Source organism: Physcomitrium patens, chromosome 20, assembly GCF_059467195.1.
Source record: "Physcomitrium patens ecotype Gransden chromosome 20, ASM5946719v1, whole genome shotgun sequence".
Taxonomy (NCBI): domain Eukaryota; kingdom Viridiplantae; phylum Streptophyta; class Bryopsida; order Funariales; family Funariaceae; genus Physcomitrium; species Physcomitrium patens.
Window position 1 is genome coordinate 16062845 of NC_143429.1, and position 21252 is coordinate 16084096.

General features: G+C 30.6%; 2 protein-coding genes across 7 annotated transcripts; one reads left to right on the forward strand and one right to left on the reverse strand.

The window, feature by feature from the left end:
- Positions 1-14168: 14168 nt before the first annotated feature.
- On the forward strand, positions 14169-17650 carry LOC112273211 (chaperone protein dnaJ C76, chloroplastic). 6 transcript variants are annotated; one of them, XM_090245361.1, is made up of 10 exons: positions 14169-14581; positions 14821-15220; positions 15366-15494; positions 15590-15719; positions 15896-16016; positions 16138-16219; positions 16378-16431; positions 16704-16742; positions 17024-17126; positions 17223-17650. In XM_090245361.1, exons 2-10 carry the CDS (start codon positions 14948-14950, stop codon positions 17384-17386), a joined length of 1095 nt encoding a protein of 364 aa, XP_090101487.1. In that variant the 5' UTR covers positions 14169-14581; positions 14821-14947; the 3' UTR covers positions 17387-17650. The 6 variants fall into 6 exon arrangements, with proteins under 6 accessions (XP_090101487.1, XP_090101486.1, XP_090101489.1 ...); XM_090245360.1 differs by having other exon boundaries at positions 14205-14631; XM_090245362.1 differs by having other exon boundaries at positions 14278-14631; positions 14916-15220.
- A 639-nt stretch (positions 17651-18289) lies between these two features.
- On the reverse strand, positions 18290-19711 carry LOC112273377 (cold-regulated 413 plasma membrane protein 1). The gene is made up of 4 exons (XM_024502072.3): positions 19431-19711; positions 18993-19100; positions 18789-18871; positions 18290-18674 (listed from the first exon to the last, which is right to left on the reverse strand). Exons 1-4 carry the CDS (start codon positions 19613-19615, stop codon positions 18424-18426), a joined length of 627 nt encoding a protein of 208 aa, XP_024357840.1. The 5' UTR covers positions 19616-19711; the 3' UTR covers positions 18290-18423.
- Positions 19712-21252: the final 1541 nt, after the last annotated feature.

Below are 21252 nucleotides of genomic sequence, written 5' to 3' on the forward strand. Positions count from 1 at the left end.
CTTTTACCCCTCTTATTTTATTTTTACTTTTATCTTCACAGTAATTCGTAATCTCTAAATTTCAACTTTTGACTAATAAATTTTAACTTTTAACTTTTAACCTTTAATATTTTCACTTAAATTTTTAAACTTTGAACTTTAACTTTTGAATTTAATATTTTAACTTTAATTTTTAACTTTTAACTTTAACTTTTAACTTTTGATTTAAACTTAAGTTTTTATTCTTATTGTGGATTAATAAGAAAAACTTAATTAATTACTTTTATCCTTTTTTGTGTGGTGAATTTCATCTGATATTTTAATTTAATATCAGTAACCATTGTTTGGAAGGAATTAATTTTAATTGAATTACAAACACCTACATTTTAATTAACCTAAAAATTTTACAATTGGGAGTTCTTCCATTCTACCTCTTGAGCTCGTTGTGTAGTATTAAATCCATAGAGTGGTGGATTTTAGGCTTACAAAAAGCAGTCTTCCATTCATCTCTTTCTTTGATGCGGACCATGTTATATGCTCTTCGTAGATCTATTTTGAGAAAGATCTTTTCTTAATTTAGTTAATCATGAAGTCCTAAAATCAAAGATAGAAGATACATATTCTTCATGGTGATCTTGTTAAGTCCTCAATAATCCACACATATCTAAAGATCTGTCTTTTTTCTTTACAAATAAGATAGAAGTGTCGACTAGAAATTTAGAATGGCATATAAAGTTCTTAATTAAGTTTTTATCAATATATTCTTTGAGTATAATTAACTCATTTTGTGATAGGCTATAGATTTTTTGGAATGGTGGTTGAATTCTTTTTTGAAGATTGATGGTACAATCATAAGCACAATGCTCCGGAAGAATATCTACATTTTTTTAAAAAAATCATCTTAAAAATCTTAATAATAGCTAGAAATACCACTTAATATCTTCTCACCATTAATAATGGGCATGGCATATATAATAAAAGATGGCCCTTCATTTGTGACATGCATGAAAGCTCTTGCACCTACCAATAAGAATTTAGATATAATAGACTTGTAGATTTCTACTTTCCTAGCAAGACCTTGGACTAAACTATGGGAGAAATCAAGATTGTAAGAAATCTAATTTATTTAAAGGTTATATCTTTGTAACCACAATAATCCTAAAATGATTAGATTAGATAGAGATTTAATCATATTAAATATTATTAAACTATCGTGACCACTTGTTACTACTTCTATGGAAATATTTTTATGTATAACATCCTCAAAAGACAATGAACGTCCATCTATTACTTCTACATGCACAAGTTTGATTTTCTTAACTAAGAATATATCTTTTTTTTTTTACAAAGTTTTCATCTACAAAACAAGTTGAGGCTCTTGAATCCAACAAGGCTGAGATTTTGTGATTTTTTGATCCTAAATAGACTTCTATTGTAAAATAAGGTAAGAGATTAGAGGAGAGAATAGAACCTTTATTAGATGTTGTATATGATTCTAATTGCATGATTCCTATTGTAGTTGGAGCAACTCGTTTTTTGATATATTATCTTTTTTGGCAATTTTACTTCTCATTTTGTAATTACATTGTTTCTTTAGACAATATTAAGCAGTATGTTTAGCTTCTCCACAATATAAACATAAGCCCTCTTGATGTTGTCTGCTCAACTCTTTTTTTGCTTTGTGAGAGATTTAAAACTTATATTAATTTACATTGGTTCTGGTTTTGATAAATAAGTTTCTAAAAACTTAAGAGCTACTGTCATTATTTGATTTGTTCCTTTCCAACCATATTTTTGTTCTTGATGTCTTTCAAATAATTGATTGTTACATGTAATGGCTTGAGCAATAAATTATTCCAAAGATTCTATCTTTTGTATTATCAATAACATCAAAATTTATTGATAAGGACTTTATTATTTCAGTCCACATAGCAAGTGAGGTTTTGGAATTCAGCAGCATATATGATGTCTGACTGTGATCCTTGCCATAAAAACAAAAGATTGATCTTTGCTACTCTTTCTCAATCACTCTCTCTAAATAAGGCCATAAATACTTCTAAGATTGAATTCAAATCATAAAAGAATTCCAAATCTTTTTCCATTAAAGATGTAAACCAAAAGAAAGTACTTCCTGATAGAAGTACGTCTATGAATCCAACTTGAGTAAATTCATTGAGGTATTGGAAAGGATGCAACCTTAAATAGAACTTGACTTGTTGTAAAAATCTTCAAAATTTTGATCTTATTCCATCAAACTTCTTAAGCATAGTAATGCTTATCCCTGTCATACTTGCAGAAGCAAAGCTCTTTGAATTTGGTTGTGAGATTGATCTACTTGCTTCCTTCAACTGCACAACTTCTTGCTACAAACTTTGAACTTCTTCCATAGGGGTAGGCATAGTACTTCTATGATCCACATTAGAAATATGTAAGATTTCTACTCTTAGATTATTGACAAGCTCATAAAGATCTGTAATAGTTACAAATCTATTCTCACTTTTGCTTAGAGTAGCATCTATAATCTTTTCTTCCATAGAAAATTCAAACAAATTCAAAAAGTTAAATTAAAAGAAGGTTATCTGTAACTTCTAATAAAAATTTCTACAAAGAGAAGTAATCCACTTTCTTTAAGAAAAAGATCAATCTTAGAAAATAAGATTTTTTATTTAAAAGTAAGTAGTGTGTATAATAGATTTTGTGTCATTAAAAGGAATTAGAAAGTCACTCAAAGATGATATAATATTGAACTAGAATGGCTATTGCCAAAAATAAGAGGACTAAAAAGTCTTAAAATAAGACTAAGTACTAGAAAGGTGTTGACAAGAATAAAAAAGGCTTCACTCTTGCCTCTCTTATTAGAAGCTATGTGGTGATATTCTATAGGATCTCCAACATGTCTTGACTTTGCTATCCACATGTCTTAACTTACAAGGCAAGTTATCTATATATGCGCCACATAGTTAGCTTGTTTTATAAACTACTACATGGAATTAACTTGTTCTATAAGCTATCAATACGTGGTTAACTTGTTGGCCAAGTTTTTAACCTACAAACATATCTAAAGTCAAAACCTCATCTATAAAGCTTCTAAGAAGTTTCTCTAGAAGACTTTATGAAATTAATCTATATTTACCTATTTCTATCTAATCACATAAGTAACTATTGGAATAAATATATATATCCATGATATTAAATTAAAAATTATAACTAGTTGAAGCTCATTGCCTAAGATTAGGATTTAGAGAGAAAATTAGAAGTTACAAGAAAGGAAAAATATTAAGACAATTAGGATTTTTATATAGTTGAGGTAATTAAAAAGAGTGTTTTTGACAACTTTGCATTTATTTTAAACCTTTTTGTATTAAAATTCAAATTCATTCTTTTTTAATAGTTAAATCCTATTAGGTTTCTTAGATAATTATAATAAATAACTTTACCTTTTAGAACTAAGTGCCTAATACATTCTAAAGCAAAAAGACATGTAATATGACATTGGTCCTTTTGATTTTTGTAGTATCTACTTGTTAAAAATTTTAAACTACTTGTATTATCCTTGGCCTTGTTTTTTAATCTCTGAATTATGAATTAAGTCCAATTAATAAATGAATCTGCCATATTAAGATTGGCATGAGATCTTAACTTGGTATTTAATTAGACTTTATACATCACTTGTGAAAAATATTTAATTATTGGATGAGACTATTAATTTGAGATTGGCACAAGATTTCATCTTAATATATAATTAAATCACGTACCTTATAAATATGTAAGAAGAAAAAAAAATTATGTTATTTTATAAAATAAAAATAAAAATAATTTAAAGACTATTTGTTTTGTTTTAAACCACCTATTAAGTTCTTTTACCTTGAGTTATTTGAAAACCATATATTTAATTATATGCTACCTAGAATTAAGTCTAAGGTAGTTTATCCTCTTATTGAGCTTATTTTATAATTTGGATGTGTTTTACAATCCGGAGTAGATATTGAACCTATAATTTTAAAAATCCACCTATTAGAAAAGATTGGTAGTAAGATGTTCCAAGCTTCTATTGAGATGGAGCTCAATATAAGACATCTTTTATAGCTTCAAATAGAATCCTTACTATTTTCAATTTCAAGAACTAATATAGCCAATGAAAATAACCAAAATTTTTAAACCAATATCCAAATTGACTCAATAATATTGCCTAGGGGATTACTAATTCTAATACCTTCAAGATCACAAGAGGCATCAATTTTACCTACCCTTTTAAGATTTAGTGGATCTTTCAATGAAGATCCAGCAATCGATATAGAAAGGTTTATAGAAGTAACTGTCACTAGTTTAATAATCAATTATGATTATTATTTAATATAATTTTTAAGATCTTCAATGATATTTGATTGGAATAATTTTAAAATGAAGTAAGTCAAGCTAATAATGTGATCAAAATTAAAATAATAAATATTATAGAAGCCATTTGTGAATAAATATCTTGCCTTGTCAAAAATCAAACTTCAACTATAGAGCTTTGATACCAAAAATTGAAAATTTATACCTTTAGATTGTGGTGCATAAATTATAAAGAAGTGAACCACATGATACAATTTTGTCCACAATTCCTATAATAACAACATATAGAAAAAAAAATCTATTTCAATTATATAAATATCTTCAATAATTAAAACAAGGGAATCCTGATTTTTCTTTAAACCAAAAGAATAATATCATATCTTGTCCTACTTGAAAAAAGCCACATTAAGTAGGTCAATGTTGGATTGGAAATGGAGTTATATGCTCTAATTGTGAAGGTTTTTATCCTACGGATTGTTGTAGAAGATCCAATCAAACTATTCCTTCAACTTCTTCTTCAAAAAATTATAATAACCAAGCTAGAAGAAATATGAAGGAACTAGATTTGCAGATTGTATTATTAAAAAAGATCCATCAAATATGTACTATGGACTTTCAAGAAATGGTCAAAATCATCATCCTTTAATGATAGTTTAAATCAATCGTAAGATATTGCAAAGATCTATAGCATATATTTAAAACCAAAACCAAAATCAAAACCAACATCAACAAACTTTTCAAGATGTTAGATACATAATGGCTCAACTTGATGTATCTTCTACATCAAATTTACCATCTCTTCAATCCAACTTAGAACAACTAGATAGCAAAAAGATCTTCCTTAAAAATACATATTTATCTTCTTTAATTATAAATAAAAGTATAAATGCCAAAAAAACTAATAGATTTAGCACAACTTGAAAAAGATGAGGTATCTATAGATACTTCAAAAAAAATTTCTAAATTTATAGAATTATTAGAAATTACTCAAGAAATAACTAAAAAAATTAAAAAAAACAAATAAACTTCTTCTATAGTTAAACTTGATGTAGAAGAATACGAATTTGTAGGCAAAGGAGGACATTGGACTTTTAACACCTTTTTGAAACAACCAACAACTAATAAAACCTTTAATCTTATAAAATCTTATGATATATGGTAAAATCTTTGTAAAATTAGAGCCAAAATGTTTTTTAGACAATTAATTCAAATAGCACCAAGAATAAAAAAAAGACCTCAAAGAAGGAGTTATATTATAGAAAAAAATCAAGCAAATGGAAAGAATAGCTAAAATTAAAATTGATGATTTAAAAAAAATATTACTTAAGAAGAAGAAAAAAATAATAAAAAATATAGATTTGTTGAAATAGATGTGAAGTTAGTAAATAAAAAAAAAAATCTGAAATCATAATAGATAATGGAAGTAGCATCAATATTCTGCTTGAATCTACTATAAATAAATTGGATTTAAAAATCACTTACAAGGCATTTATGAAAGTAAGATTAGTTAATCAAAGGCCTCTTCAATTTTTAGGTCAAATTCGTGACCTTTGTATATGAGCAAAAAGTATAGATTATATAATATCATTTTATATGATACATCTATATGAAAAAGTAAATAGTTACCCTCTCTTATTAAAAAGAAGATCATTGAAGCAATCTAAAGGAATAAAAAATTGAAGGGCTTTTAAGCCTTACTTTACTTATAGACATTTAAAAAATTATACAAAAACTATAATATCTAGTTACTTTAGACTCCAATCTTTAGCTCTATTAGAAAAAATACTAATATCTATGGAAGCCAATCAAAGTAGTTTTATTCAATCAAACTTAATTTCAACTATTTTGCTAATAAAATACATTGGTCTTGGATTATATGAATATGAAAATGAAGATAATTTTGACAAATAGTTAGAAAAAAATACTTATGAAGAAAAATTTATTTACATTCAATTTATAGAGTTTAAAGCCCTATTTTTATGCATTGCTATTGACAAAATATTGAATACTTTTCAATCTTTAAAAGAATGATTTGGACATTTAGAAACTACTTAGAAGAGAGGGAAGGAGATCTTCAATAAGAAGATTAAAATATATAGATATATATATATATATATATATATATATATATATATATATATATACTCTAAAGATGTGGATGATGGTTTAAGATGCTAAAAAATTAGAATTTCTAGCCAAATTTGATGCACTTTGGACTAGGCCTTATGTTATTAAAGAAGTCTCTCATAATAATTCAATTCAACTCAAAACATTAGATGGAGAAGACTTTTCTACACAAACTAATAGAAGTCGTTGTAAGAAATATAAGGTGTGAATATTGACTCTAATACTAATATTCATATATATATATATATATATATATATATATTAATAGTTCTAAGTTAAATCTATAATTACTTATATCTTCAATATATTATGATGTTAAGCTCAAGAAAAAGATGGCAAGTATGGTTAAGTATTTTTTCTTAAGTCATAATTGTCTTCTATGTGGTATATAGAAGTCAATTTTGTTATTATGAATTTACAATCATGTAATTTCCACTTCAAATTTTAATAGAAACATAGGTGCTATCAAATATTAAGCTAATAACTGAGCAAAAAGTTACTACATGTGGAGATAGGTTGAGTCTAGATCAAATAGTTGTTCTTTTATATTTTAAATTCAATGCTTTAGTAATTTTTTTCTTAAATTTTATTTCTTCTATTAGATAATAATATATATTTTTATACCTTTTATTTTTATTTTTTATAGATTGTATTAAAATCAAGAGTTGGATTATTTCTATTTTATAAATAATATCTAAATGATTGCCATATGTAAGTTCTACTAATGCATCTTAATTAGTAGATTAATTTAAAATATAATTTTAAATCATTTAATTATAAAAATATTAAGATTAGAGAATTTTTGACTATTTAATTATTTGTTAGAATTAATAATTATTTATAAGTTACAAAAGTCTTATTAAAAGAAAAATTATAAAAATAGAATCTCAATAAATCCATGAAACAATTATCTTAGTTGATTTCATATTTTTATTTATTATTAAATATTAAGGATTAATTATTGAAACTAATATCTTTATTCGCCTCTTATCTATATGTATTACTTATAGAAATCTTATCAATGATTAATTAGTAGTTAAAAGAAGCATAAAAAATAATCTTCATATCTTTATAGCTAGTTATATAAAAAAATAAGATTTTTAGTAAATTAAAATTTATTTTATTACTATAAAAAATCATTGAAGTAAATCAAATATAGTCTTAAATAGATATAAGTATTATAAAAATATTATAAGATTTTTTAGAATTTATTTAGAATATTTTAGAAATTTTTAGAAAAGATTTCAAGACCTTGGTAAAATTGAGTTTTATCACCTTGGGGGCCATTATGAAAAAATGGAATAAGATTTGATTACTATGTAAGGTCCATGGGCTATTTGGATATTTTTAAATACTATGGTGAAGTCAAAAATGCAAAAAATATGAGTTCTATTAGTAAAAAATAAGAGGACTAGCAACTTATCTAGTCATTGTAAGAAGGGAGGTGCACAAGCTACATATGGATTGTAGCACCTTAGATGCAGAGAAGAAGATAAGACTAAGACCTCAAGGTCTCTTTAGGCAATCCATATATACTATATGTGAGCCTTGGTGAGGCTCAAATTCTTGATCTATAAGTAAATTATCTTTAAGATAAAATATTTTTACGTAATTTTTTAATTATTCACTTTTTATTTTTAAACTTTCATAACTTACTCATTATAATTTGGATTTACATGTCTCTTATGTTATTAAAAAGATAATAAAATTAAAAAGATAATAAAATATATTTTTTAATATTTAATTTTATTTTTTATTAAATAAAATCTTAATAAACAAACTATGGACTATTTTTGTTGTGTATAATTATTTGATTGTATATATTTCACTTATTTTGTATTTTTCTTTCTTTTTTTTATTATATCTTCTATTTTATACCATCTATTATAAGCAATTATTAATTGAAGCCATTCTTATAATTTGAATTGAAGAAAAAATTTACCCTCATAGTAAAGAAAACTTCACTCTTCCTCCTATATATACTATCTAACTACGAGCTATATGGCAATATTCTATAAGACTTCTAACACATGTCTAATTTGTAAGACACATGTTTTAATTTATAAGACAAGTTTTTTATACATGCACTACATGATTAGCTTATATTATAAGCGTCTAATACATATGACACATGGCTAACTTGTTGGCCAAGTGTTCAACCTATCAATCACCTTTGGACATATATAAAGGTGAAACTATGTCTATGAAGCTTCTAGAAAGCTTTTTTATAAAATATTATCAAATTTATTTATTTTTTATCTACTTCTATTTATTCATTTTATCTAAATAATTATTGGAGTAAATATGTATGTCCGTAACATTGTGCTAAGATGAAATAAGACCAAATTATCTCAAAAATCCAAGATCCTTCTATTCCACAATAATATAAAACTTCATCACAAAATAGGACAAAATAGACTAGAACGAAATTGAACGGAACTACACAAAATAGAACATAAAAGACAATTGAGTAGACCGAAACAAAACAAAATAGAATTGAACAAAAGAATGCAAAATCAAATTTTACTAAAAAAAAAAGTCTAAAGCCATACCTAACCAGATGCCTCAGAAGGCCTTAGCTAGTCCTATTTATACCTTCTCCTACTACCATGAACTTTTTAGAATGTTCATAGGCGATGGACTCCACCTAAATAACCACCTTAAACTCTTTTAGAATGTTCTATAGTGGGCCCTATCTAAATAATTATTCTAAATTCTTTTAGAATATTCTATGATGGATCCTATTTGGTCCACTAACCTAATTCCAATTCTAAAAACTTCTATGATTTTAACTATCTATATAATTATCTTTTCCATACACTATTACATAAGAAATTACTATAAATATTAGAGAAGGATGTTGACTAATATTTAAGCAAATTATGAAATTTTTCTCTTTTTAATTTTATTATATTTATTATCAACTAAGATATTAAAATATGTATATATTTTTAATCAAAGTTAATAATTAAATTGTTAATTATTAAGATTTTAATCTATTATAGGATTTGATAAAGATTTGGTTATGATTATTAAAAATTTGATTTAAAAAAATTTAAGATTTTATTAAGATTTGATTAAGATTTAAGATTCAAGATTTCTTAATTTGATATGTAATAGGCCAATAATTTAGGATAGTAAAATTACCATTGTAGAATAAATCCTATGTAATTGTTGTACTTTTTGTAATAATAATATTTGATTGATTGAACAACCTTTTGAATTGGATGATTTTTTTGCCATAATAGATGAAAAATCTCATTAAAATAAAGGTTGAAATTAAGATGGCGGCTAGACTTTGGGAGGTAGCAAGTACTTTGAATCTTCTCTTCTTTCACTTTCATTTGTATAAGTTGTTGTTATTGTGGATTTTATTATTAGAAAGTAGTGAAAAGATGTAAGAGATTAAAAGTATAATTGAAAGAACCAAGAAGACTTAAGAAGTCAATTTAAGACTAATATATATATGATTTTATAATATTATATAATTAGTATTAAGATCCTTGGTATTCAGGGAGCAAAATCATATATTATGTGTTAGATCTTTAGTTGTATAGATAATTTTGGATCAAACTAGTTGGTGTATCTTGTAGATCAAATGACTATATATATAGATTTATATTAGATTTAACTAAATTAATTAGATTTAATCATAGATTTGAATTTTAAAAATTTAGAACTAAAAGCAATGTCATAGATAATAATATGGCAATAATTCAATTTTTTGGAGATTTGATAAGTAGATGGTTGTTAACACCCTTCAAGAGAGCTTAAATCTTTCTTTCACAAGGTTTGATTAGAATTATTTTAGAATTTAGGATTTAAGATTTGATTAGAATTCGATTAAAATTTAAAATTTAGGATTTAAGATTTGATTAGAATTTGATTAAAATTTAAAATTTAAGATTTAAGATTTTATTAAGATTTCATTAGAATTTGATTAAAATTTAAAATTTAGGATTTAAGATTTTATTAAAATTTAATTAGAATTTGATTAGAATTTAATATTAAAGATTTGATTTGGATTTTATTAGAATTTGGTTGACATTTAATTAAGATTTAAAAATTAAAATATAGTTAGGATTTGATTAAGAATTAATTAAAAATTAATTTATAATTGATTAGAATTGGATTAGAATTTGGTTAGAATTTAGGATTTTAAAATATATATATATATATATATTATAGATTATTTAAGGTTTATTTAGAATTAATCAAAGTAAGACAAGATATATCTAGGGTTTTTCTAAGGTTAATAGGATATACTTAGAATAATTAGAAGCTTACTGAGGTTGTTCAAGGTTACCAAGGAATATTTCTAAACATCTTATATGTTATTTTGGGTTGTAAATTAAACTTCAAGATAAATTCAAATCTTTCTATAGACAGATATCTAAAGCATTTCTATGTTGATTTTTATATAATACAACAATGGTTTCTTACTTTGCATATTTTTTTTAATACTTTGCACATTATACATATGCACATCTACGCATGGTGTTATATTACGCAAACCCTTGCTTGACAATACACCAAATGCTTAGTAGTTGAAGGTAAATTGAAAATTATAACAACAAGGTCTTAATATTTATAATAGAATTTTAAATAAATCCTAATTAAAGCTTAATAATTTTAATGAGACTTTAATCAAATCCAAAAAAAAGTCTTAAAAAAATTATAAGAGAAATATAAGATAAAAAAATATTAAAAAAATAAATCATAAATAAATTCTAATTAAATTCTAATAAATATTTCAAAAATACAAAAAATATTAATTATAAATAAATTCCAAGTAAATCTTTAAAAAATTCTAATATAATCTTAAACAAATCTTAATGTAATGCTAAAATAATTCTAATAAAATCTGAAAATAAATCCTAAATAAAATCTAATCTAATTATAACCAAATCTTATGAAAATCCTAAAATAATCCTTAAAAAATCCTTTAAATTTTCAAATTTAATCCTAATCAGATATTAAATCCTAAATCTTAAATAAATCCTTAATCAATCCTATAGCAGATTGAAACTTCAATACCTAATAATTTAACTATAGATTTTGATTTAAAATTTGCATATTTTCAAATTACTTAATTTTCAACAAGAAAAAATAATTTTAAGAAGATTTAACTTACTAAATAGAAGATAAATCCTATAATCTACTTGGGTGGTAATTGGCGTCTATCTCCAATCTTAATGCCAATCTCCTAATGCCAACAGCTCTTGATTTCTCCATCCAATGGCTCTCAATTTTTTTATAATTTTTAGGAATAAAGTTTATTACTATAATACAAAAATAAATAAATAAATAAATAAAATCAATCTAATTAGTAGATTACTGCAAATCTTAGAAACCATCACTGGTCTTTTAAACTCTAATTCCTAAGATTCCAATACTTTTGAATTTTAATAACCTTCAAATAAAGTGTTTGATCAAGATGAAACTTACAAAATACATTTAAGATAACAATGATCATTCAATCACAAAATTTTATTTGTAGATCATCTACTAATTTCATTTAATTTTCTATTGTATAAATTCTCTATACTTCTTAAAAATCCAAAGTCACTACAAAACAACTCTAACTTTGCAAAGCCTTTATAAAGTCATTATAAACTTAAATAACTCAAAATCAACACCTAAAGAACCTTTCTTTAGTCTGCTCTCAAACTTTATTCTCTAATCAACTAAAGAACTCTAAAATTATTGTTAGTGCATGGTTTTGTGCCTTAGGGTCTGATTTTTACCATGGTTCACAATCAATCCTTTCTAAGTATCAATTCTTAGTTTCTTAAGATAATTTATGCTACAAACTACTCTAAATTTTTTCTTAAATATGTTTCTATTATTTATTTTTTTTAATCTACTTTATTTTTTTTTATTTATACCTTTACAAAGTAAGTAGAAGATTTTTATATAAAAAGATAAAATTAATACAAAAAAATTTACTACTTCTTCATCTTTTATCCATATTTTTTTATTATATTTTTTTAACTAGGTTCTTCTGTAATAAAATCTACATTTTTATCTTTTACCATTTAATTGTGTTATAACATGAAAATGATTTATTGTTATATCAAATCTAATAACTTTTACTATTTTATTATCTCACATGCTATTTTTTCATGGATGCTTCACTATTAGTAGATTCAATAAAAGCTTATTAAAAAAGTCATAATTGATGAATTTATATTATGTTTCATGTATGACTTAAAGACATTGCATTCTTGCAATCTTAGGATTAACTTCATTTATGTGCAAATTCATTGCTTTTAGATTGTCTATAATGTTTGATTTGTGGTTGAAGGAAACAATAAAATTTAGTAAATTGAATATTATGAGCATTGCTTGAGCCACTACTCTTACTATAGACCATTGTAATAGTCGACATTTTATTACATAGACGTCATGGCAAATGGTAGACATGTTAAAAACGGTCCTAATAACCACAACTAATCACTAATTTTATTAAATAAATAAAAAATATTTTTTAATATGCAATAGATTTTTTTAATAATAAAATAAAATAAAGTAATTTTTTGTTTTTAAGAATATCCTTTTATAGTATTTTTTAATGATGAAATTCACCTCTCAATCCAAATTACGAGATGGCTTCAATTAAAAGTTGCTTATAATTGGTGGTATAAAAAAAAGAAAAGAAAAGAACAAAAATAAAAGTAGAATAACAAAAATAACAAGTAAAATAAGTGTAATTAAGAAAATACACATTACAAAACTAATCATAATTTTTTCACAATATTTTCACTTAGAAAAAAATATTTTTTTAAATATGCAATTTTTTATCTTTCTAATGACATAAAAAATATATAAATCCAAGTTACTATGAATAAATTATGATAGTTTGATAGTGAAATGTAAATAATGGAAAATTTAAGTGAATAATTTTTATTTTAATTGAGGATATAATTTTTACTTTAGTATTATCCTCCTCCTTACATCTAAGGTGCTACAACCCATATGGGAATTATGCACTACTTTTCCTCCAAGGACAAAAGTAGTTGTCAATTCTTCTATTTTTTACTAATAAAACTAATATTTTTTCATTTTTTACTCGATTATAATGTTTAAAAATATCTAATTAGATAAATATTGTTCCATGGCCTTTAAATCTTACTCCATTTCTTCATAATGACTTCCAAGATGGTAAAACTCTTTCTTTATCAAAGTCTTAAAATTTCTTCTAAAAATTCTAAATAAATTTTACATAAATTCTAAATAAATTCTAAAAACTCATATATTAATTTAAATTCTAAATAAATTCTAAAAAATCATAAATTAATTTAAATTCAAATAAATTATAAATTCTAATAAACACATAAATAATCAAAAGACTCTCTAATCCTAACATTTTTTTTTAATTTAAAATAACTTCAAACTATACTTTTGACAATTACACCAATTAAAATCCATTGGTGGAACTGACATATTTTTCCTTATTTCTTTCTTTCTTTCTTCTTCTTCTATTGTGTTTTATATATTTTTTCAACAAATTAAACACAATAAAAAAAAAAAAAAAAAAAAAACAAACGCAGGAAGGGGGTCAGAGCATCCTTACATCGAAAGTCACCAAATTTGTCAGATCAACTAGTTTGAGCAGAAGGGCGCAGGGACAGGCGCAGTTCTTGCGGTGGCGGTGCGAGGAAGAGGCGACGAGGTGAAGAAGAGGGGAGAGGAGAGGAGATATTTGGAGGCGGCGGCGGGGATCGCAGATTTGGTGTGTGAGGAATCGCGGCCCTCCTTCCAGATGCAGCACCGGGCTCCCTCTCTCAGATTCTTTCTTTCTATCACTGCAAGCGTCCCCACTTTCCTTTCCCACCACCTTTTTCTGTGGCTGGCTGTCCTCGAGCCGTCTGGCTGGCCGGGATGCAGCATCATTGCCCACCTCGCCGATGCTTTCGTCTTCGCCACCCCACCCCACCTCTGCCCTGCCTGCCCTAGCTGATCGCTGTCAGCACGCAATCGGAATGGTCGCCATCGCTGCCCTGCTCCCCTTCTGCTGACGAATTCTCGCCTCTCGTGGGGCTGCAACTTCGATCTCTGGGTGTTCTTCTGATCACACCGGATTTCAGCTCGAGGTTTGGAGAGTCGTTCAGCTCGGGGAGTTGTGGGAATCTCGCAGGTGACGGCTCTCTTCTGTTGAGCTGTCGATTTGTCGCTTCCGTCGGACAGGTGATTTCGTAGCTTGAGTGTTATGTTATTAGTGTGCGGAGCTTCCTCGCACACAATTTCCGTGAGGGGTAATATTTGCAGTCATTCGAAGTGTTGGGTTAAGTAGGCACTTCTGCTAATTTTTATTTTGCATTAGAATTCGTCCTCAGCAGTCTGATTCTTCTTTCCTCTGGGATTTCTCCTCTGCAGAGCTGCTTTAGGTTGCTTTGTTCTTTGGGACTGTTCACAACAATCGCGTAGACCTATTTTTAATAGAACCCTATTGGGTTAATTCTGGTCATCAGAACCAATTAAATTCGTCGATACTACTAGAATAATGGCAGCATATCAAGCTACGCTGCCGGTGGCACCCACCTCTAGGGTGCCTGCCCAGGTGTACAAGGATCACAAGAGCAGCAAGAGGTATTGCAAGCCTGATGCATGCCCCTCCTGGCTTAGACCTCGTGATCTTCTCTCCATGAGGGGTGCACCAGCATGTACAAAATCACCCATGGGGAGAGTGGAAACACGCGCCAAGTTCGGTGGGGATGGGGATGTAGATCTAAACGGGGACGTCATAGGCGAGGATTTCTATTCAGTGCTTGGGTTGGTGTGTTTACTACCTATGAACTCTGTCCTCTAAGATCTTAAACTTTCCAGACTTAGTTTCTGTGCTTTCACGTTGTTTGCCGCCCGGGATCATCAAAGTTGCGATTGATTGTCACACTTGTTTCTCTTTTGTCCTTTTATTGTAGACACCCGATGCAACGCAGGAGGAAATAAAGAAGGCGTATTATTCTTGTATGAAAGCTTGTCACCCAGATCTCAGTGGCAATAACTCAGACTCTACCGATTTCTGTATGTTTGTAAATGAAATATACGAGGTAACGATCATCAAATCCTCTTTAAATTTGCTGCATTTTCCCTCCTGCGTACGTCCTGGTTATCTCTGAACAATTGTTTCATCTTTGGCGTCCAGGTGCTTAGCGACCCAGAGCAACGAATGGTTTACGACGAGATTAATGGCTACGCTTTGACATCCGCAAATCCTTTCTTATTTCCGAAGCAAGAACGTGACCACGCGTTTGTTGACGAGTTCACTTGCATTGGTAATCACCTGTTGTCTGCTTGAGTATGCTCTGCGTACTTCCTCACTTTTTCATGCAAGAGTAATGTCAAGCAACTAATTTCTATGTGATAATTGACCTCTGAAACAGCTCCTCTAATAAGCTAGTCCTTTGCTTCAAACAGTGACCTGAATCCATTAGCTTTAAGTTACATGCAGGCTGCAAGAATTGTGCTAATGTGGCTTCCGACACATTTGAAATCGAAGAAGAGTATGGTAGAGCACGAGTGCACTGCCAAGTAGGAGATGTTCGAGCAGCGCAAGAGGCAATTGATACATGGTAACAATGCAACTCAGAAGCTTCTCAATTGTATGACGTTTCCACTGATTGAATGCGGTTAAAGAAGGATTGGGTTGGATCAGGTTGAAGTCTCTGATTAGAATTTGCACGATTTTGGCAGCCCTGTAGATTGTATCCACTGGGTGACTGCGGCGCAGTTGACACTTCTTGAGGATGAGATGAGGAGGGTTGAGCGTGTTAATGTGAGCATCTCAGTCCCAGTTTTCTTTTTGTCTTTTTTCTTTGTACCGTATTCCACTTGCTGCTGATAATTCTCCGTTCCGACGCGCACTAGTTCTGCTATTGTCCATATGACGGTGTGGTAATGAGTTGTCACGGACCTGTGATTTGTGATGTCCAGGTAGGAATGATGTTGTCAGGCATGGGCTACCAGTCACCTGATGTTTTTGCTCAGGTGCTACTCTACTCCGAAATCAATTGGGTCGACTAAATTGTTTTGCTATAAGGGTGTGTTCTATTCTTCGAATTGGGAGATGATGGTACAGTCCTTGAGAGGTTTCGGACATGTGTGCAAGTGCGGTTTAATTCTCTTCGAGTAACTTGGTTGGATCTCGCTCTCCATAGTGCTAGTATATGACAATGCGTTATCCAGACTGACATCCTATCACATTCGGGCATGATTTATTGAGTAACGCGTTTGGTCGGACATTGAACTGGGTCTTGTAGGCAAGTTGGAGGTGGGAAAAGCGGCAAGCTAAGGCAATGGTACGCAATAGTATTAACCCAATCCATGAGTTTACAGCTCATCTTACTGGTTCTTTGTACTTCAGGCTGTAGAGAACTTGCCAGTGTTGTTAATTTGGGTAGGTTAGTGAGGGACCTTGAAATAGGTGCTACATGACGAGCATTGTGAAGGTAGAGCTACTAATCAGAGATTCTTATTCTTATCTGGCTGAGTTCATGATTATGACCGACTTGTGTAACTGCTGTTTAGCATCCGAACAACTCCATACAGCAGTATGTAATGTTTACCGCTCAATTGGCAGGAACAAGCACGCATTCGCATGATGAAGGAGAAGGGTAAAGACGCCTTTGGAGCTTGGTGGCAAGGGTGGAGCAATCCCGGAGGTGATGAAGATTTCAGACCAGGTATCTTATACCGAATCTTGACGTTGACTCTTGCCCAATTTGAAACTGGTATATACAAACAGCTTAATTGCTACTTCTTTTGTTTTGATTCTTCAGATGACATGGGAGCTCGAAAGCGGGCAGCTAAGACTGCTGCAGCATCCCGCCGCTGGCGTGAATACTCAAGGCAGAACGCAGGTCGGAGAAGCGTCTTTTCACTGCCCCGACAGTCGGGGACTGAGGATGAGACTGATTCAAAGAAGGAAACTGCTGTCAAATAAATTGCAACTGGGCTGAATCGAGGCATCTCTGTGTCATGTTACCCGAATGTTCATTACTTTTAAGTACCAATTGAATGCAGGTGGTTTAAACTTTCGTCTGCAGCCCTTTTGATTTTTGTCTGGAAGACTATCATTGGGTTTTTTTCCTTAGTTACTCACTCATTGCTTTTAGCTTGTAATTACGTAGCCCATACCAGAGAAGGGACGTACATGATTTGTAAATATCAGTATTGTTAACACGTAAATTTGATTTAGCATGGGCAATTCTAGACATCAAAAAAATTGAGAGAACCAGATGGTTTCTCGCTGTAAGGACCCGTCTTGCAATTCTGTGGTCCTCATTTGACTGAGCACTTCCACTTGTTCGGCAGAAGGGAACTGAGGAATATCACCACCCATGAATTTTGTATTGAAAATGTTGGCGAAATTTGTTACTGTTGCAAATTTTTTTTAGAATTGGTGGGGAAAAAACTCTATGTGCATGCATTAAGATGCGTGACATAGAAAGCTGTGCGTGGAAAATTCCAAATGAATGTGACATGGAATGGCATACATCAATAGCTGACCTGCGAAATGAAACATCTAGGATGAAGAAGCTGCATGCACTGAAAATGAGCGCAATCTTCCACATCAAGTTTTTCTATTATCAAAAGGTTCTGAGTTGAGATTCATTCTGAACAGTAAGATCAAATTGTTGCATTAAATCAGCTGGCAGTCATAAAATAGTTTATTTGTGGATCTTTTTGTCAACTATGAACGGTTTCAGGAGTTTGTTTTAATTGCATGTTCGCGAGATGCTCAAGGACCGGTTAACACGTGGGTTGGACAAGTGGCACATGCATTGATAGAAAAGCTAAGAAAGAGTAGTGGAAAACATGCAAAAAAACATTATGCAAAAAACCATTTGTGTAAGGATATGCAATAAAAGTCTTGACTGAAAAGAGGGTCATATACAAAGCAATTGATTGCCTTTTGAAACATGTGCGCAAGTTTAGAAAACACGTATACCTTCCTATACACAGATTCACAACCTTGATCTAGAAGATATGCTTGAAGAGCGCCCAGAAGGGTGCGACGAACAAGAGGAGGATGCCAACGGTGTGAGGAATGCCCCGAGACTCGCCGAAAGCGCGACGGAAGCCGCCAGCGTGGCTGGTATGTTGAAACAGCAAATAGGCACCGATCAGGAGGGAAACGACGTCGGAGATGATGGTGCCTCTCACGTGGACAATTGTCTTAGGGGCAGTGACGATAAGGAGGATGAAGGCTACGGGCAACTCGAGATCACCTGAAGAGACCACCACTAAGCATTAACAAAGGTAACCGAAACCATGGCATTCATCAAAAGAACCTCAAATCAATCAATCCTTAACATGACAGCGAAATTTTCGAAATAGCTCACCATGAATCAAGTTTGGGAATGACTGGGCGAAGAAGAGGCGGATCACCACGGCAATGAAGGCGATCCAGGCACCGATTCCTCCACTGCAAAAACCTCGTTCACGTTAATGGCTACTCGAGCACAAGGAATTACGGCACAGACAACATCGAGCCTTAGTGCCCGAAACAATCTTTGAGCAGTTTCAAGAGAGGTGTGAACGCATACCGGAAGAAACCGAAGAAGGGTTCTGGAAGTTGAAGCGCGAGGTATGGTACGAGAAGAGCGGTCAACAGATTGGTTCTCCAGTTCGTTCTATCCAATACCAGCAAGTAACTGCACAACACAACAAGAATCATCAACTGAGCAAGTGCTAGTACTTGAAACCAACCACACTCACACCTTCAACGGCTTGTCTGCTTACTGCTACTCAAGGCAGAGAGCCTGCATGCGGTCTATCACCACCCAACAACACAAACCTGTGGCTGCAAGGACCACCGAAACCGAAACTCACTAATCTCAACGTCTTCACCTCCGACACGCCCCACAGGCTCCCCGAACAAACCATTCAAACCAGCAGTAGCAACAACTATGGTCACCGATCACAACCCTAATCAGCGCAGCGGACAAAAGCATACAAATAGTCAGAGAGGTGGAATGGCATACATAGCAGCTATAACAGCGAGCCATTGCAGGAATCCGCCGAGCGATGCGCCGAGTCCAAGCGTGGCCGCGAGGTGCACGCCCAAGTTGCCCAGGGCCTCACTCAAGGCGTGCCAGTCCTGGTCCAGTGCCATGGCAGCAGCTCCAGGCTGCGACACATCCATGACGAGCGCGCGCGAGGTCACCATAGTAGCAAATCAACTGTGCACACAAGACTCAGAAGCTAGAATTCACGTTGGGGCCGTGGGATGTGAAGATCTCTGGAGCCAAAGCCACAGATCTGAAGAAGAATGCTTCCCCGAGAAGCCCCAGTTCGGGGTTCTATCGAGCCCTTCCCCGCCCAGTCGGTCGGAATTTCGTAGGGAACTGGTATCCCCGGTGGCTGCCACTTGGCGCCTTCTCGGCCTTCATGTAACTCCTTCGTGTCGGTCGCCCACCTCCAGGTTTATTCGATGAAGACTGCCAGCTGTCCGTTCCTCCCGATTTTGACCTGCTCATGTCGCTTGCCATGCATTCGTATATTTCGTGTATTCTATGTACATATATTTTACAGACTATGTATCGTATGAGTTCGTTCATCCCTATCGTGTCGATTTTCGTTCGTTTCGGATTAGAATGATGAAATACGGTATATGATGAAAGGTTGCTTTGTATCTTCATCCTTTTGAGATATGATCCAATAAATGGATGAATTCTGTTCATTCAAGAAAATGGTTCAAGGGGACATCAGTTTATATTGTCTTTTTAAAGTGCTAATGATTCTCAAATGAATGTTTATGTGGTTATTGTTTTTAATGGAGTTGGAAATATTGTGTGTATTGTGAAGTATGTATAAAGTTGTGGCTTGAAATGTAACATTCTCATACATGAATCTTTACTCACGTTGATTGATAGGTGTATTAGTAGTCTACTAACACAAAATCATTAACAAACTTGTTGTCATATTAAGGGGGTTTAGGCATGGTCTTTTCAGGTGATATTTTACTTGTGATGAGATTTCAAAATATCACTTGATACTTCACCAAATCATCCACCTCGTGATTTTAAAATATAAAAAGAAGGGTGCATTGCCTCTGCTCTCCTTCTCTCCTTGACTTCATATCACACTGCCTACCACCAAAGTTTAAACGGTGATATTTTGGATTTGATATTTTGAGTAATATTGAAAATATCAAGTGTTAGATCCCAAATATTGGATTTTGCAAAAGTGCCAAGTTTGAACTCCCTTATTGAAAGATATTTTTAACTATATATTATTCAATAGTTAAAATGTGTTTTTTTTAATTTTATAAATAGAAATTAAAATTAAAATTATTACAAAAGCTATGCTTTTAGTAAAATTCCAAAGTCATAGATATCTCAATGTACCCAAAAAAAGTTATGAGAGTGATTCTTTGATGAAATGAAACCATAAAAAATAAAAATATATATAAACTTATATTGTTGTATATATATATATTGATTGATTTATTTATTTATTTAAGTGTTTTTAAGTATTTCCATTAGTTCATCCAAATTATTCTTTGAAAAATATTATAAATTTTACAATTTCAAATCTGTATCTAATTAATTAAAAAGAGAGTTGTAAGCTACTACAATTACATTTAAACTTTGTTTAGTCTGTATTTTACTTTTCCAAATCACACATTAAGAAGTGTACTTAAAGAAGAAATGGGCGGAAAAAACTCAAATGATTTTCCAAAAAAAGAAAAAAGAAAAGCCATTATTATAATTCTTAGAAGGTGCAGGATGGTGAAAAACTAGAAAGGATACAAATTTTTCTTTGTGAAAAAATAAAAATAAAGTAACCATGGTTAGAAAAAGT

What these genes read in the sequence shown, in the direction of transcription:
- LOC112273211 (XM_090245361.1), top strand. Translation starts at nt 14,948, where the DNA reads ATGGCAGCATATCAAGCTACGCTGCCGGTGGCACCCACCTCTAGGGTG. An exon ending in TTGTAAATGAAATATACGAG is followed by an intron (nt 15,495 to 15,589) that starts GTAACGATCATC and finishes TTTGGCGTCCAG; the next exon opens with GTGCTTAGCGACCCAGAGCA. An exon ending in TGATGAAGATTTCAGACCAG is followed by an intron (nt 17,127 to 17,222) that starts GTATCTTATACC and finishes TTGATTCTTCAG; the next exon opens with ATGACATGGGAGCTCGAAAG.
- LOC112273377 (XM_024502072.3), bottom strand. Translation starts at nt 19,615, where the DNA reads ATGGTGACCTCGCGCGCGCTCGTCATGGATGTGTCGCAGCCTGGAGCT. An exon ending in CTCGCTGTTATAGCTGCTAT is followed by an intron (nt 19,101 to 19,430) that starts GTATGCCATTCC and finishes TGTGTTGTGCAG; the next exon opens with TTACTTGCTGGTATTGGATA. An exon ending in CCCTTCTTCGGTTTCTTCCG is followed by an intron (nt 18,872 to 18,992) that starts GTATGCGTTCAC and finishes AGGTTTTTGCAG; the next exon opens with TGGAGGAATCGGTGCCTGGA.